General features: G+C 44.5%; 1 protein-coding gene across 1 annotated transcript; it reads right to left on the bottom strand.

The window, feature by feature from the left end:
• Positions 1-234: 234 nt before the first annotated feature.
• Positions 235-15,929, bottom strand: CRTAM (cytotoxic and regulatory T cell molecule). Its single transcript, XM_053963237.1, has 10 exons — positions 15,881-15,929; positions 12,276-12,428; positions 10,269-10,421; positions 9,966-10,097; positions 6,619-6,789; positions 5,669-6,106; positions 3,679-3,825; positions 1,892-1,975; positions 1,056-1,203; positions 235-683 (listed from the first exon to the last, which is right to left on the bottom strand). Exons 1-10 carry the CDS (start codon positions 15,927-15,929, stop codon positions 653-655), a joined length of 1,506 nt encoding a protein of 501 aa, XP_053819212.1. The 3' UTR covers positions 235-652.
• Positions 15,930-17,662: the final 1,733 nt, after the last annotated feature.

Here is a 17,662-nt window from a genome sequence, read left to right as displayed (position 1 = left end):
GCAGCCCCACGCGGAACATCTCTGAAGATTCACAGCACCGCAGAATCGTAGAATAATTTGGTTGGATTTATTTTATTTTATTTTATTTTATTTTATTTTATTTTATTTTATTTTATTTTATTTTATTTTTAACCCTTTAGACATCAGGCTGCTTCCCAGGGAGAACAGAAAAGTCACGGTTGGTTTGTAGCACAGAGGAGATGACAAAATCAGTCGCAGAGGAGGTGACAAAATCAATCGCAGAGGAGGTGACAAAATCAATCGCAGAGGAGGTGACAAAATCAGTCATAGAGGAGGTGACAAAATCAATCGCAGAGGAGGTGACAAAATCAGTCACAGAGGAGGTGACAAAATCAATCATCAATATCTGAATTTGGGCCTGGGTGCCCTCCCAGGACGCTGAGTGCTGCTGGGGCTGTGGCAGAGCTTGGTGAAATGCTCTCGGCGTTCCAGGTGGCTCCGTCCACGTTTCCAGGAGCATCTCCCGGCCCCGCTGGGTGCCAGGAGCACCCCAGGGTGCCTTTGGGTGCCAGGAGCACCCCAGGGTGCCTTTGGGATGGAGCTCGCTGTCCCCCCTGCTCCTTCCAGTCGAGACCCCTGAAACCTTTGGCGCAAACGTCGGGGAGCTGCAGGTTCCTGCGCTTTGCCGCCCTTACACGTCCGTGTCCCTTCCACACGCAAATATTGCCTCACTTCTTGCCGTGGCTTTGGCACCTCGGCTCTTCTCTGGGGTTCCTGGAATTTTCTCTGGGATTTCTGGATTCTTCTCTGGGGTTCCTGGAATCTTCTCTGGGATTTCTGGATTTCTCTCTGGGATTTCTGGATTTTTCTCTGGGGTTCCTGGATTCTTCTCTGGGGTTCCTGGAATTTTCTCTGGGGATCCTGGAAATTTCTCTGGGGTTCCTGGATTTTTCTCTGGGGTTCCTGGAATTTTCTCTGGGGTTCCTGGGCTCTTCTCTGGGGTTCCTGGATTTTTCTCTGGGGTTCCTGGAATTTTCTCTGGGGTTCCTGGGCTCTTCTCTGGGGTTCCTGGATTTTTCTCTGGGATTTCTGGATTTTTCTCTGGGATTTCTGGATTTTTCTCTGGAGTTCCTGGAATTTTCTCTGGGGTTCCTGGAAATTTCTCTGGGGTTCCTGGATTCTTCTCTGCGGGTTCCACAGGTCCTTCTGTTACATATTGCACGTTGGATTTGAGATTTCCAGCTAAAACACAAGAAAGATTTAATTATTTGGTATTTATTATTAATGATTTGCTATTTATTACTTGCTATTTAATATTTATTATTTTTGCTATTTATTACTTGCTATTTATTATTTATTAGATATTTGTTATTTATTATTTAAATGTTGTGATTTCTTATTTATTATTTGCTATTTAGCACTTGCCATTTATTATTTATTATTTATTTGATATTTGCTTTTTATTATTTAAATTTTGTTATTTGTTATTTGCCATTTGGCACTTGCCATTTCTTATTGATTATTTATTTATTTGATATTTGTTTTCTATTATTTAAATGTTGTTATTCATTATTTATTATTTATGGCTGCCACCTGCTCTGGCCAGTCAGCAGCAATTAAATAAAACAAGAATTATTTATTATAATTAAATATTGTAATATTAATGAAATATTATAATTATATATAATATTATACTATTATAATACGATTATTATATTATTATAATTACTATTATAGTATATAGAGTATATAGTATTATAATAATATTATAATAGTATTACAAATACTATTATAATATTATCTACTATTATAATATTATTATATAGAATATTATTATAATAAGTATTTATTAGAATTAAATAAAACAAGCATTAATTATTATTTAAGCCAATAACATATTTACAATAATATGTTAATTAAAGCTTTTCACCTTGTCCATTCTTCTCATGGCCTGGACTGTCTTCGTTAGATCTGGATTTATAACTCTCCAGTGTCTGCTCTGAAACATCATTTTCTGTGGAAAAACCCACAAACATTAATTTAAAGAATTAAATTATTACATTTTCTGTGGAAAAACTCACAAAAATTAAATTAAACAATTCAATAGTTAAATTTTCTGTGGAAAACCCCAGAAAAAAATAATTTAAATAATTAAATTATTAAATAATTAAAAATTAATTTCATAAAATAAATAAAATCAAATAATTAATAAATTAATTATTTGATTTATATATAATATAAATAGTATATAATAATATATAAAGAATATATAACTATAATTATATATGAATAAATATATTATATAACACATAACACATAACACATAACACATAACACATAACACATAATATATAATATATAATATATAATATATAATATATAATATATAATATATAATATATAATATATAATATATAATATATTTTATAGTATATAGTATATATTATGTGTTATGTATTATGTAATATATAATATATAAAACATCATATATTATATATTATATATTATATATATATATATTATATATTATATATTATATATTATAAAACCATTTTAGAAAATTAAATAAATGAAATAAATAAATTTATTAAATAAAATATAACTATTTAATAATAAATTAAATAAACGAAATAATTGCAACCCCACCAAATTCCGAGCATGAGATGCTGAACTAGGAGAACGCGATTTTCCCCCCCATTATTCCTTCTCGCTCATGAATGTGGATTTTCTGTCACTCAGTGGTTTGGCCCAGAACATTAAACTTGAGCTCTCCAAATTCTTTTCCTTCCCTGTGAGCTGCATCACATCCCGAGTTTTGTTCTAACAGCACCCCCAGGTTTTTCCTTCTCCCCACAATTAAGGCAAAAAAGCTGCAAACCTGCCAAGAACAAATGGTTCATCCTCATAATCGCAATGTACGGCTTAGAAAAGGACAAGAATTAAATTGGCGTTACCCTCCAACCAACAGAGCTTTGCTCGTTTATGCAAAATGAGGATCCAGAGCGTGATCATTTCAGTAAAAATTCTCGCCCCCTGCCCGGAGCATAGGGAAGCTGAGGGAAGAGTGAAGCTGGGGAATTCCTCAGCTGGAGCTGCCCGGGCGAGCCCCGGGCGAGCCCTCTCCTCTCCTCTCCTCTCCTCTCCTCTCCTCTCCTCTCCTCTCCTCTCCTCTCCTCTCCTCTCCTCTCCTCTCCTCTCCTCTCCTCTCCTCTCCTCTCCTCTCCTCTCCTCTCCTCTCCTCTCCTCTCCTCTCCTCTCCTCTCCTCTCCTCTCCTCTCCTCTCCTCTCCTCTCCTCTCCTCTCCTCTCCTCTCCTCTCCTCTCCTCTCCTCTCCTCTCTCCTCTCCTCTCCTCTCCTCTCCTCTCCTCTCCTCTCCTCTCCTCTCTCCTCTCCTCTCCTCTCCTCTCCTCTCCTCTCCTCTCCTCTCCTCTCCTCTCCTCTCCTCTCCTCTCCTCTCCTCTCCTCTCCTCTCCTCTCCTCTCCTCTCCTCTCCTCTCCTCTCCTCTCCTCTCCTCTCCTCTCCTCTCCTCACCTCTCCTCTCCTCTCCTCTCCTCTCCTCTCCTCTCCTCTCCTCTCCTCTCCTCTCCTCTCCTCTCCTCTCCTCTCCTCTCCTCTCCTCTCCTCTCCTCTCCTCTCCTCTCCTCTCCTCTCCTCTCCTCTCCTCTCCTCTCCTCTCCTCTCCTCTCCTCTCCTCTCCTCTCCTCTCCTCTCCTCACCTCTCCTCCACTGCCCGTGCGCTTTCTTCAGCTTCAGCGCGAAGAGCAGCGCGATGATGAGCAGCGCCAGCAGCAGAGCAGCCACCAGCACGGGCAGCAGGAGATTCCTCTGCTTCCTCCCCACTCCTCTGGACTGGGCATCTCGCTCTGCAACAGAGCCCTGCACGCGTTAGGCGATGATATCTAACAATAATTATAATTAATTTGCTGTTCAGTGTCCTGGGAATTCAAACAAGAACGGTTTCACCCCCATGGATATGGTGGGATAATTCACCCAATGAATTGTGAAGAATTCACCTTAATGGATGTAAATTCATGTAGTTTTGAACTTCATTTTAAGATATAATATAGTTAATTATATATATTATAATATAATATGATATATAATATAAGAACAATAACAATATAATTTGCTGTTCAGTGTCCTGGGAATTCAAACAAGAACGGTTTCACCCCCATGGATATGGTGGGAGAATTCACCCAATGAATTGTGAAGAATTCACCTTAATGAATGCGAATTCATGAAGTTTTGAACTTCATTTTAGGATATAATAGCGTTATTGACATACATTATATTGTATAATGATTATATAATAATAATAAACAAATAAACAAATAAATAAATAAATAAATAAATAATTTGCTGTTAAATGTCCTGGGAATTCAAACAAGAACAGTTTCACCTCCATGGATATGGTGGGAGAGCAGAATTCACCCAATGAATTGTGAAGAATTCACCTTAATGAATGTAAATTCACGAAGTTTTGAACTTCATTTTAAGATATAATATAGTTAATGACATATAATATAGAGTGATATATAATATTATCTATAATAATGGTATAGAATAGTTAATGATAGACATAGTCATTAACACTGATTTGCAGTGCTGAAAGGACGGTGTGTGCTGTGTGTACCAAAACTTTGCATTCATAAGAGATTTCCCTTTCCTTTTCACACCCAGCAAAAGCCACAGAATTCCAGAGTGTTTTGGGCTGGAAGGGACCTGAAAGCCCCTCTGGTTCCATCCCCCTGTAAAAGATTGAGGCTCCCTCTCCATGGATGCTGTCCTGGCACGTGCCAGGATTTATCAGAGCAGCCTTTATCAGGATATATTCATTTTATGCTGTTTGCAATCACTGATATATCACTTTTAAACCAATAAAACCCAAGAGTTTGGGCATTTCTAAAGCAGCAGTTGATTTGCCACTGCAGGGCCTGTCGTGCTAAGCAGGTGCAGAACTCTTGGTGGGGTTTTGGGTGATTTTTTTTGGCCTGTGGAGGTTTGGATTGTGCTGGGAAAAACTCCTGAGTTCGGGAAGTGCAGGCTGGTGCAAGCACGGATGAAGAGGAATGGCTGAGGGAGCTGGGGGTGCTCAGCCTGGAGAAAAGGAGACTCAGGGGTGACCTCAGCACTCTCTAAACTCCTGAAAGGTGGCTGTGCTCAGCTGGGGTTGGGCTCTTTCTCCAGGAACTGACAGAATGACAGCCTTAAGCTGCACCAAGGGAAATACAGGTTGGATATCAAGAAAAGGTTTTTTACAGAAAGGGTGATAAAGTTCTGGAATGTTCTGCCCGGGGAGGTGGTGCAGTCACCATCCCTGGGTGTGTTTAACAAAGCCTGGATGTGGCACTGGGTGCCAGGGTTCAGTTGAGGTGCTGGGGCTGGGTTGGACTCGATGATCCTGGAGGTCTCTTCCAGCCTGGTGATTTTGTGAATTCTGTCATTCTCTAAATTCCGAGAAGAGTTGTTGCACAGTGCCATCTAGTGCAGCACATCCAGAGCATCCCAGCCTGGCTCCCACCCTGCTCCCGTCCTTCTTCCTCCAAGGAGAGGGATTTTGGCTGGGAAAAGGAGGAAACAAGCAGGAAATGCTGTGCTCTGTGTCCCACTCTCCTCTGGCATGTGGGATGGAACGCCGTGCCCGGCAGCATTTCTGTAATCCCGATTTCAGCTTTGACAAATTCAGGTGACTGAGACCAAACTCACCGTTAGATGAGACACCTGTGAGGTTTGGCTGGGCTGGCGGTGGTGCTGAGCTGGGAACTGCTGGATTCTCTGGGGATGCAGAGGGGCTGGAAACTTCTGGATTCTCTGGGGATACAGAAGAGTTGGAAACTTCTGGATCTTTTGGGGATGCAGAAGAGTTGGAAGCTTCTGGATTCTCTGGGGATGCAGAGGGGCTGGAGATTTCTGGATCTTTTGGGGATGCAAAGGGACTGGAAACTTCTGGATCTTTTGGGGATTCAGAGTAGCTGGAAACTTCTGGATCTTTTGGGGATGCAGAAGGGTTGGAAACTTCTGGATTCTCTGGGGATGCAGAAGGGCTGGTACCTGCTGGATTCTCTGGAGAACTGGAAACTGCTGGATTCTCTGAAGGGCTGGGAACTTGCGCATCCTCTGAAAGTCTGGTTGCTTGCTTGCAGCCTAAAGAAACCCCCCCAAAAAAGACAAAAATCACAAGAGGCTTTGCCACAGAGCAGATCCTTGAAAAACTACCCTGCCCTGCCCTATGCTCTGGATTGTTTATTGGGTTTTCTGCCCTGCCCCATGCTCTGGATTGTTTGGGTTTTCTGCCCTGCCCCATGCTCTGGATTGTTTGGGTTTTCTGCCCTGCCCCATGCTCTGGATTGTTTATTGGCCTTTCTGTCAGATCAAGGGTCTCACTTCCAGTCCCACCCTCAGCTTTCCTGCCCTCAGAATATATTTGCTGCTCTGGAATGAGGAATAAAACGAAACACTTCGCTGTGGGGAGCTTGGGGCAGGTGCTGCTGCTCAGCTCTGCCACTGAGGAACAGCTCCAAACCCTTTTTTTTTTTTTTTTTTTGCCCCAGGTTGCTCGTTTAAAAGCAGACCCCACACTTCTGTGTGCATCTGCAGCATTTTCACCACCTCGGGGCAGCGAAATCGGAGAGGCAGAGCTGGGGGAGCTGCAGTACCCGTGCTGGGGAGGTCCTGGAGGTGGACAGATGCCACCAGCCCCCGTGCCCCGAGGGCAGGGTGCTGGGTGATGCAGCTGGCTGTCACTTTGGGGCTGTAGCTGAGGATCCTCAGGGTGCTCCTGGTGCTCCATTTCTTCCCATCAGCTCCCAGCTGGTGCCTGGTGTCACCTGCACGCCCGTTGGGAGAAAATAAATAAATAAATAAATAAATAAAAGTGTCTCTATCACCCTGAAACGTCACACTGCGACACGAAATAACTCACAGAAGCAGGCTAGATGTAAAAGGAAAGAAAAAGAACTCAAAAAAGCCAACTTTATTTTCTGACTCCACTATATATACAATAGCAAAAGTGACAGTGGATTGGAGGGTGAAACTGCCACCTCTCCAACCACACTGGGCAAAGCAACAGTCCATCAATTCTCTCCACCCACAAAGAAGAAGGCAAAACAATCATTATTTACATGAACATGTGTGAGAAAACTCAATTAAAAATGTAAATATCAGAAGGCATAGGAACTTTTAGAAGAACTTTAAAACTCTCAAAAGAACAGGGCGACACTGAAATCCTGTTCTCCAGCACTGCTACAGCACATGGGTTTGACTCTTCCCCTTTTCCAGCTGTTGGAATTTACACACCAGGGTTCCTTGCCTTGCCACAAGGAATTTGGGGGAGTCAGGTGGGATTCCCAGTATTACTGATTACCTGATTCCTCCAGGTAATGTTGATGATACGGAAAAATAAATTTGTGTTTGATGTGAGCAGAGAGATGTGTTTGAACAGCCCTGGTGGAGGGGGAGGTGTTTCAGATGTTTGCCTGAAGGGCACAAATATTTCTGTTTAGAACGCAGAGCTTTTGATGCTCTGTTACCCTTAAATGAAAGAAATTCCCCATTTCCAAATGAACCTTTCCAGATCAGCATCTCTCAACCCTCTTTTCCATCCCCAGCAGGGCCAGGTAAGAGCTCCGAAAGGATTTCAGAAATCATCTTTGTCAGCAGCAGCTCAGTAATTACAGCTGGTTTGCCCCTGCTGAGCCCTGGTGTTGTCAGTAATTAAGATTTATTAGCTATTTTCTGATTAGTGTAAATATTTGCAGGAAGTGATTAAAGCTGGGAATGGAAGGGGGAGGAAGGAGAGTTACTCCAAGCCTTCAAAAAACGGAGAAGAACACAGAAATTGGAGAAATACTGGATTAGGGCAATGATTTCTTAACTTTCAAACAATTAAATTTGTGTCTCCCACCTCTTCATGCAAACGTGAAGAGAAAAACACTGTGAGGGACAGAGATAAAATATCAGGGGGGATCTGTTGAGGGTTTTGTGACTTCCCAGCTGGTAATCCCAGGCCCTCACACACAGCCCAGCTCTTCCCAAACACAGGCAGGATTTAAAAACCAGCTTTTCCACCATGCACTGCTCTAAAACACCTTTTCTGCATTGAAAAAACCTCAGGTTTTATCTGCCAACCTGATTTATTCTTCTTATTAACTCTAATTTCAGGCCAGAAAACACAACTCTCCGCTGTTTTCTAGAGCTCTTATTTAAAAATAAACCATCTTGGGCTGTCAGAACCCAAGGTGTCCCTCAGACACTCTTGGATGTTCTGGGCCCAGGGCAGAAGCCTCTGAGACCCTGGCAGGCAGCAGGAAACCCCTGTGGCTTTGAATCTGATCCATGGAACAATTTACCAACTTTGCAGGAAGAAGAAGAAATCACAAAAGTTTAGATATTATAATAGAAGTAATCACAGAGTAAAAGGTAGGATTTTTGAGTGCTGTACAGGGGGGGTTTAGGCCTTGTACAGAGGGGTCTGAGTTTTGTACATGGGGGTCAGAGGTTCTGAGATGGAGAGATTTGGGCGTGCCCTGTCCTCCTTCTTTCTCCTTCCCATCCTCCATGTTCTTGGTGATGTTGGCACTCATAAATTGGTTTAGAGTAGAAAGCCACTGTTCAATATAGGTGATAGGCATTGGGGAAAAACTAGAAACATTTAATAGGTGATGTGTGATATAAAAGATGGCACCAGGCCCTTGGGTGGGGGAGATGGAGACAGAGACGGAGACGAAGACGGAGACAGAGACGGAGAGAGACGCAGAGGGAGAAGGAGTCAGGGACAATGTCAGGGAGTCTGTGTGCCTTGAGATTATTGCAATAAACTGCCTTGAGACCACACGACTGGAGACTGCTGAGTCTTTCCTTGAAGGCACAGGTTGGAGGAGAGACTTTACCTCCCCCAGCCTGGGGAGACTCCGGCACTGGGCCAGGGGAGGTTACAGGCTCAGCTTTAAATATGTTGCTTGACGATGCAAAACACAAGTAAGAGTTTGTTGATGTGTGAAAGAAAAAGCCATTTGCATCCCTGAGTGTTTTTTTTTCTCACATTTTGATACAGATGTGCACTGGAGCTGAGAAGGCAGTGATTTGCAGAATAATGTTATTTATAGCACTGGTAGAATGGCAGTTGTTTGTGCAGCAGGCAGGGGAAAGGAGAAGAAAAGCAGCTGGGGCTTTGAAAATTCTGGCTCCAGGATTTTGGGGTTGTTTTAGCCCCAAATAAAGTGGAATTATCCCAAATAAGTGGAATTCAGTGCTGAGGTTCCAGGATTTTGTGTTTATTTTTATCCCTGTAGAATTTAATGCTGAAATTCCAAGGGTTTGGGTTTATTTCATTCCACTGAAATTTAGTGCTGAAATTCCAAGGGTTTTGGTTCATTTTATCCCAGTGGAATTTAGTGCTGAAATTCCAGGATTTTGGGGTTATTTTATCCCACTAGAATTTAGTGCTGAAGTTCCAAGATTGTGGATTCATTTTATCTGAACTTCCAAGATTCTGGGTTCATTTAATCCCTGTAGAATTTATGGGGTTTTGAAATTTCAGGGGTTTGGGTTTATTTTATCCCATTGAAATTTAGTGCTGAAATTCCAAGGGTTTTGGTTCATTTTATCCCAGTGGAATTTAGTGCTGAAATTCCAGGGGTTTGGCTTTATTTTATTCCATTGGAATTTAGTGCTGAAGTTCCAGGATTTTGGGTTTATTTTATCCCAGTGGAATTTAATACTGAAGTTCCAGGATTTTGGGTTTATTTTATCCCAGTGGAATTTAATGCTGAAGTTACAGGGGTTTGGCTTTATTTTATTCCACTGAAATTTAGAGCTGAGGTTCCAGGGGTTTGGGTTTATTTTATCCCACTGGAATTTCATGCCGACTGTTCCCCAGACCTGCACCAAGTTGTAGCCATGAGTGGCAGACCCAGCTGCTTTTTCACCCTCCAGCATCTTTAAACCACCCAAACCTGATAAAAAAAAACCGATTTTAGTGCCCAAAAAGTCTTTGAGCTCTTACCTAGGAGCTCGATCCCGTTGTCCAGCAGCCAGGAAATCTGGGGCTGGGGTCTGCCCCCCTGGGTGTAGCAGGAGAGTTTGATGCCTCTTCCTTCATCCTGGGAGACTTCCAGCACGGGGTGGGAAGGAGCAGCTGCAGCAGGAAGATTTTGGATCAGTTTTGGGGCATTTTCTACTCGTTTTCATCAGCATTATTGGAGGAGACTGAGTTAAAAGCAAAATGATGGGAAAATTCAGGTGTAGATTTGAGGAGCTGGCTCTGTTCTACTCCTCAAAGGAAAACAAAGCAGGTGAGGGAACTTACCCAAAATCTCAACATTCTGGCTCTTGTTTTGGATGTCCCTGCTGTAGTAGAAGCATTTGTAAATTCCTTCGTCCTGCACTGTCAGGTTGGACAGCTGGATGGACAATTCATCCTTGGAATAACGGAGCAGTTTGTACCTCTGGTCTCTTAAAACTGCAAGGAACAGAAAAACCAGCACACCACGGGGGTTGGCTCAGCAGAGGAAGTCAAAGCATGAGTTTTTATTTTATGGCATTTTAAAGTTTCAGTTTTTTTTTAATGAAAGCATCTCCTACTCTCCTTTCTCTCTCTTGACTTTCTAACCTTTAATTCTTTCCTCCTGCTGCATGATTTACAGGAGCCCTCAGGGTCAGCCCAACAAGCCCATGAACTTTTCCCACAATTGCAGCACAGAAAATGCTGCCCTTAAATTGAACTGAAACTGGGGCTTTGTTCAATCATCAGAGGCCTCAAAACTTCTCTTTTTATCTCAATTTTTTTTTTTTTTAGCTGAGGTTTTGACAAAATACTGAGCTGGAAGGAAATACCAGCAATTTGGGTGAATCCCAGTCATTCTTACAATTAAAACGGAAAGGATTTGACAAGGAATGCTGATTAGCTGCAGAGGGGGAAGGCCAAGGCACTCCTCATCCTGCATTTGGACCAAGAGGAGGAGAGAGAAGGATGGAGAGATGGGAGGGGGAAAGCAGAAATGGCAACTTTGGCTTTGCCAGCACATTTCAAAATCATTGTGATTTCCCCAAAATCTCCTGACGCACTGCACCGAATTCCTGTGAGTGGAAGAGTGTCAGGGCTGTCAGGAATGTCCCCTCCTGTCCCTAAAGCCAAGAGTGGGTTCTGTGCTGCCCTCGGGGTGCTGCTGGCAGCTCCAGCTCGTCCCTGAGAGCTCTGCTGCTGGGGGTTTCCATCCCTCAGGAAAAGATTTGCCAGGACTGCCAGGAAGGGGCTGCAGCTCAAACCCCCGCCAGGGGAAGGAGTTGATGCCTTGGATTTCAGCTTTTCTGTTTTCCATCTATTTGTAACCTGCAGTTCTTTAGTGTAGAACTCCAAACTCCACACCCAGTGTGAGCTGCTGCTTCCCCATTTGGGGCAGACACAACAATTCCTCTCCAGGCCTGGCAATCAAGGACCCCTCACTGCCTCAGGCCTGAGATGGAAACAAAAGTGAGTTGGGGGAGCAAACTTGGGGTAAATGACTTCATTAGCTGAAGCTGTAATTGGCAGATTCACCCCCAATATGCAAATAGACCAAACTTATAAAAGTGTGAGAACTGTGACCTGTTGTCCATTTTTGGGTGGGTTTTGTCTGCCCTAAATGTACCTGAAGGCCCTTCAACGAATAGAACTGCTTTTTATTCCCTTAATTTTGTCTGGCCTCTTTTTATGTAGCCCCAAAAGGCATCAATTTCTGGTGACCAGGAAGGGACAAGATCCTCTGGACACAGCTACAACTCCCCCCTGTTGGCACCTTGGGCATCAGAGTCCCCCTGGCCAGGGTGGCAGCATCCAGTAAAGAGGTGGTGGACCCTGATTCAGGGAAGAAATGCTGGTGTCTGCTCCAGATCAGGAGGCTGAAGGACAGCTCTATTAAAACTCTACTATATTACATTAATATACTATTTAAAGAGATACTATTTTATTCTATATATTTATTTCTTACTTACCTATCTAACTCAAACTCGTGACTCTGCTGAGAGCCCGAGGCACAGCTGGATCCCACTGGTCACTGACCCCAAACAACCTTCACCAGAATCCAGCCCAGCAATCCCTGCAGGTGAACAATCTCCACACCACATTCCACATGGGCAAAACCAAGGAGCAGAGATAAAGATTGTTTTCTCCTCTCCTCTCTGTGCAATCCTGAGAGACAGAACTATGTCTGTCTGTCTGTCTGTCTGTCTGTCTGTCTGTCTGTCTGGAGAATGTGAATGCCACAGCAGCAGCAGGGACAGCTCAGTGTCCCCAGCCCTGGTGGGAAGTGCCACCAGGCTGGGGTTTCACACTTACCCTGGTGGGTGTTGAGGAAAATGGTGAAACCCTGAGGGTTTGACCACTGCAGGGTAAAGTTGGTGTTGCTGGCGGTGCTGAAGTTGCAGTGAAGATTTAGATTTTCTCCTTCCTTCAGAGTCACAGAGTCACTGGCAGCCCCTGGAAACCCCCCTGCCACGCACCGGGGGGAAAAAACGAGTGGGAAATTGTGTCACGAAGCAAAGCAGTGATATTTTGCACAGAGAAATGTGTAAATTTTCCTTTCTTGCAATGGTTTTTGAATATTTCTACATTGCCAGCGTGGTTGTAGGGATAGAAATGAATTATTGTCATTGGACAGGTCATCACAGGCACTGTGTGACAAAGGTGTGGGATCTTCACCTGCCAGCACGACCTGATTTAAATATTGACCAGTTCTTAGGCAAGAAAATATTTCATTATTAAAAAGTATTTCATTATTTTTATTATTAGTTCAATAAAGAACTGAAGCAGACCCATTTCATGCACTCTCTCCCTGTATTTAAACACAAACATTCAATTTTCACTTATTCTATTACTATAACTAAATAATATTTAAGGTCCCTTCCAACCCAAACCATTCTCTGATTTTATGTCCCACTCTGGAGCTGTTGAACCTGATTTGCTCAGTGTGTGACTGAGCAGCAAATGACTTCCCAACACCTCTAAAAATGAGGCTTTTTAAACTCAGGAATGAAACTTCTTTTGAAAAAAAGCCCAAACCTGGCCTGGCACAGGTTACTAAAATGAAATTTCACTCTCTCTTTTCCCAACTCAATTCACAGGTGAGCAGTACAATGTGTTTTTTCTCTCCAGCCATTCTAAGGCAGATAAAATAATTGGTGAAAATATTTGATGACCTGGAATGAATTGCCTTCTCCAGACAAAAACCATGCCCTGGAGAATGCCAACATTGGTGCCTGGCGTGGAGTCAAGTAAATAGGCAGCAGGAGAGTTTTGTTTTCATTCCTGTTTTGTGTGTTTTGATTTGATTCTCCACCTAGCTGCAGTTCCCACTGCAGTTTGGGGAAATGAATCTTTCTGGGCTTTGGGGAAGATTTTCACATTCTTAAAAATTTTAAAGCGCTCTGAAATGACTTTTTTTTTTTTTTTTTTTTTTGTCGGGAATTTTGCAGGAGCTGATTTTTGCACCTCTAGAATCAGCCTTGTCTCCCTGTAAGGCAGCAGTTGCCCATGGGGATTGTGGCTGTGCCCGTCCCTGGGAGGAGCTGTGGCAGGAGGTGAGAGTTGCTCAGAGCAGCTGGGGGTTGTGTGTGGTTTTCCACAGGCCCCTCGGGTATTTCTGTCCCCGTGATGGTTTCCTGTCACCACCAGCAGCGTGGGGTCTGGCAGATCACACCTCTGGGGTGACTGTGGCGAGGCTGAGCAAGAAGAGCTGGGGGTGATGCTTGCTTTTCCAACCCGGGGCAGAAAGGTAATTTCCATGGGAGACCACTGGAAAATGGGTTTTGTTCAGAGCACGACTCACAGGGCAGCTCTTCCCTGCACAGGGGCTCTGCTCTGCAGCCACTGTGGTCACTACACGTGGGAGCTGTCCCCACGGCAGCTCCAGGTGTGGTGGCTTTTGTCCCACGGGGAGCCCACTTGGAAAAACCACTCTGCCATCAAGTGCCAGACCCACCTTCCTGGCAAGAAAGGGCAGCAGTTTGGTGCTGGGAATTGCAGGACGCACCGAGCAGAGTGGTTCTACTCTGGTTGCTATTCTTGGAGCCCCCAGGAAGTGACTGAGAGCTCCTTGCACTGAGACTTGCACTGAGAGCACGGGTGCAGAGTTGTCTGTGAGCCTGTAACCCTCAGCCACACCATTTAATGATTTTGGTGCAGAGTTGTCTGTGAGATTGCAATCCACCATCACCCCATTTAATGATTTTGGTGCACTTATCTGTGAGCCTGTAACCCACAGCCACACCATTTAATGATTTTGGTGCACTTATCTGTGAGCCTGTAACCCACAGCCACACCATTTAATGATTTTGGTGCACTTATCTGTGAGCCTGTAACCCTCAGCCACACCATTTAATGATTTTGGTGCAGTTATCTGTGAGATTGCAATCCACCATCACCCCATTTAATGATTTTGGTGCAGTTATCTGTGAGCCTGTAACCCTCAGCCACACCATTTAATGATTTTGGTGCAGAGTTATTTGTGAGACTGTAACCCACAGAGCCACCCCATTGAATGAATTTTGGTGCAGAGCTGTCTGTGAGATTGCAATCCACCATCACCCCATTTAATGAGTTTTGGTGCAGAGTTATTAGTGAGCCTGTAACCCACAGCCACCCCATTTAATAAGTTAGTTTTGGTGCAGTTATTTGTGAGATTGTAACCCACAATCACTCTGTTTAATGAGTTAGGTTTGGTGCTGTTATAGATGAGTAATGCGATGGTGTTTTTTTATAAGGTTTTAATAAACCATTTAAAATTTTTGGAAGTGACTATTATTTCTCACAGGTTATCTGTGAGATTGTAACCCACAGCCACCCCATTTAATGAGTTTTGGTGCAGTTACCTGTGAGCCTGTAACCCACAGCCACCCCATTTAATGATTTTGGTGCAGTTATCTGTGAGCCTGTAACCCACAGCCACCCCATTTAATGAGTTTGGTGCAGTTATCTGTGAGATTGTAACCCACAGCCACCCCATTTAAAGATTTTGGTGCAGTTATCTGTGAGCCTGTAACCCACAGCCACCCCATTTAATGAGTTTGGTGCAGTTATCTGTGAGATTGTAACCCTCAGCCACCCCATTTAATGAGTTGGTTTTGTCCTGGCTGCTGACCTGTGGATGGAGCTGAATCAATTCTGGAAGCTGAGGCAGCAGCTAGAAATTCATCCTGCAGGAGTCTGGGGCAAAACGGGGGAGAGGGGCTGTTCTGAGAATTAGCAAATTGTCAGCGACAGCCCTGCAGTGGTTTCTGTTCCAGGAGGGAGAGGGAATATTGCTGCAGCCCCAGGATCATGCACCCATTTCTCCTGCAAAGGTCAGGAGTGGAGCCTGCAGGGATCCTGTCATGGATTGCTGCTCTGCTCCTTCCTGCCCTGGATCCTCTGTTAGATCCTTCTTGGATCCTCTGTTTGGCACAGTCAGACATGAACCTGTCACGCTCCTGTGCCCGAAAGATAAAGGAGATCTGAATAAGCTGCCTCCTCCAGCAGGAGCGAGGAGATTGAGCACCTGAAGGGCTTTTCTTTTTCAAAGGACTTTGCAGGTTCTCCCTAAATTGCTCTGACTTCACACAATGCGCCGACAAAGGCACACTTGGATTTCTAACCCGGGCAAAGCGAGCATCCCCTTGGATCCTTTGCCCAAATTTTAGGCAGAATCTTCTGATACCCCAATGCTTTGTCACCTCAAACTGCCAGGGTCTCACTGATCCGGGGTTTAGGAGTCAGTGAGCTCACTGACTCCTAAAATGGGTGACAAAATTGGGAATGGGGTGACAAAATTGGGAATGGGGTGACACTGTAGCTTTGTCACCCAGACACCACCAGCACAGCCCTGTGCCCGGTGTGCCGGAGCTCTGGGAATAGTTTGCCCAGCTGGACTGGGAAGGAGAGCTGGGATGAGATAACCCCGGGCTTACCTCGCAGCAGGAGCAGCGGCACGGTGAGCAGCACCCCGGGCACGGTCATGCTGAGCCGAGCTGAGCTGAGCTGAGCTGAGCTGAGCCGAGCTGAGCTGAGCTGGGCTGAGCCGAGCTGAGCTGAGCTGGGCTTGGCTGGGCTCGGCTTCCTCCCTCTGCGGGGCTGCCGCTGTCACCGGTCCCTTTTCAGCGCATTTACGGTCACCTCAAGTCGCATTTACGGTGACTTCACAGCCCCGGGGTCTCTGCCCCTTCCCTCTGCCCCCACCTCGAGTTTCCTCTGCTGCTGAGACACCGGTGACCTCACGGGTCCCTCCGCAGGAACTGGTGGGCGACAGCACCGGGGACTCCGAAATTCGCCGCTCCAGCCCCGCCTGGCTCAGCTCGGGGAGGGATGCGCGGAGAGGGAGAAGGTGAAAATCAGAGAAATGTGGGTTTGGGGTCACCCTGCTGCCGTGATGCCCCGGGATTTCATTCCCCAAGGGTCAGGAAGGCAGCACTTACTTGGTGGATGTGTCAAGGCTGCTTAAAAACCCATTTTAAAATCCTTGGATTAAAAAAAAGTCACTCGTGGATGTGGCAGGGCTGCTTGAAAACCCTTTTTAAAATCCTTGGATTATAAAAAGTCACTCGTGGATGTGGCAAGGCTGCTTGAAAACCCTTTTTAAAATCCTTGGATTATAAAAAGTCACTCGTGGATGTGGCAAGGCTGCTTGAAAACCCATTTAAAATCCTTGGATTAAAAAAGTCACTCGTGGAAGTGGCAAGGCTGCTTGAAAACCTTTTTAAAATGCCTGAATTATAAAAAAGTCACTCGTGGATGTGGCAAGGCTGCTTAAAAACCCATTTAAAATCCTTGGATTAAAAAAGTCACTCGTGGAAGTGGCAAGGCTGCTTGAAAACCTTTTTAAAATGCCTGAATTATAAAAAAGTCACTCGTGGAAGTGGCAAGGCTGCTTAAAACCCATTTAAATGCCTGGATTATAAATGTGTCACTCTTGTGCCACCGTGCTGCTGCCCAGCAGGGTTTTGGCTGTGCCCGGGGGGATGCTGGAGGAGCAGCAGTGGCAAAAGGGAATTGCTGCTGTGGCGTGTGGCAGAACGGAGGTGCTCGAGGAGGGATGGGGACACAGCAGGTCCCAGGGGACGCAGTTCGGGTTTCCCCTTGCAGGTCTGATTGTTCCAGCCTGGTGTCCCCCCAGGTGTGTGATAACATCACACTCCAAGTCAATCTCATGATTTGTGATTCCCAAAAAGAATTTTTGGCAGATCCTCTTCTGGCCCTCCTTTGGCAACTGCTCAAAATTTGGTGTGGTCAATTATTACAGTCAAAATAAACTGAATTTAATAAGATAATTATGGTTTAAAACATGTGTGTGCTTGAGTGAAGTGGACAAAATTAATTATAAGCACTTTGTGTGTTTTATTCCTGATTTATTAGGATCAGTTTCCATGAAACTTTCAGGTGCAGGGAAGTGCATCACTCAGGGGATATTTGGTTGGTAAAAGCTGTGGCTTTTGTGTTCATCATCATGAATCAATTTTACTGGAAAACAGGGCTGCAGGTCATGAATTTAAAGCAGCTGGGTTGAAAGAGAAAAAGTTTAAAAATCCAGGAAAAGTAAATTTGGTTTGAAAGTTGTGGCTTCAGTTCCACACATCCAAACCCGAGAGTGAAATAACTCCAGGGAAAAGCTGAATTCAGAGGGAAAACCCCATCCCCGGGCAGGGAGAGCCGGACTCGGGAGGATTTTGTGCCATCTGCTGTCAAGTGAGTGAATT

The sequence above is a fragment of the Vidua chalybeata genome, chromosome 23 (assembly GCF_026979565.1).
Source record: "Vidua chalybeata isolate OUT-0048 chromosome 23, bVidCha1 merged haplotype, whole genome shotgun sequence".
NCBI lineage: Eukaryota > Metazoa > Chordata > Aves > Passeriformes > Viduidae > Vidua > Vidua chalybeata.
This window is presented reverse-complemented; position numbering and strand designations above follow the sequence as displayed.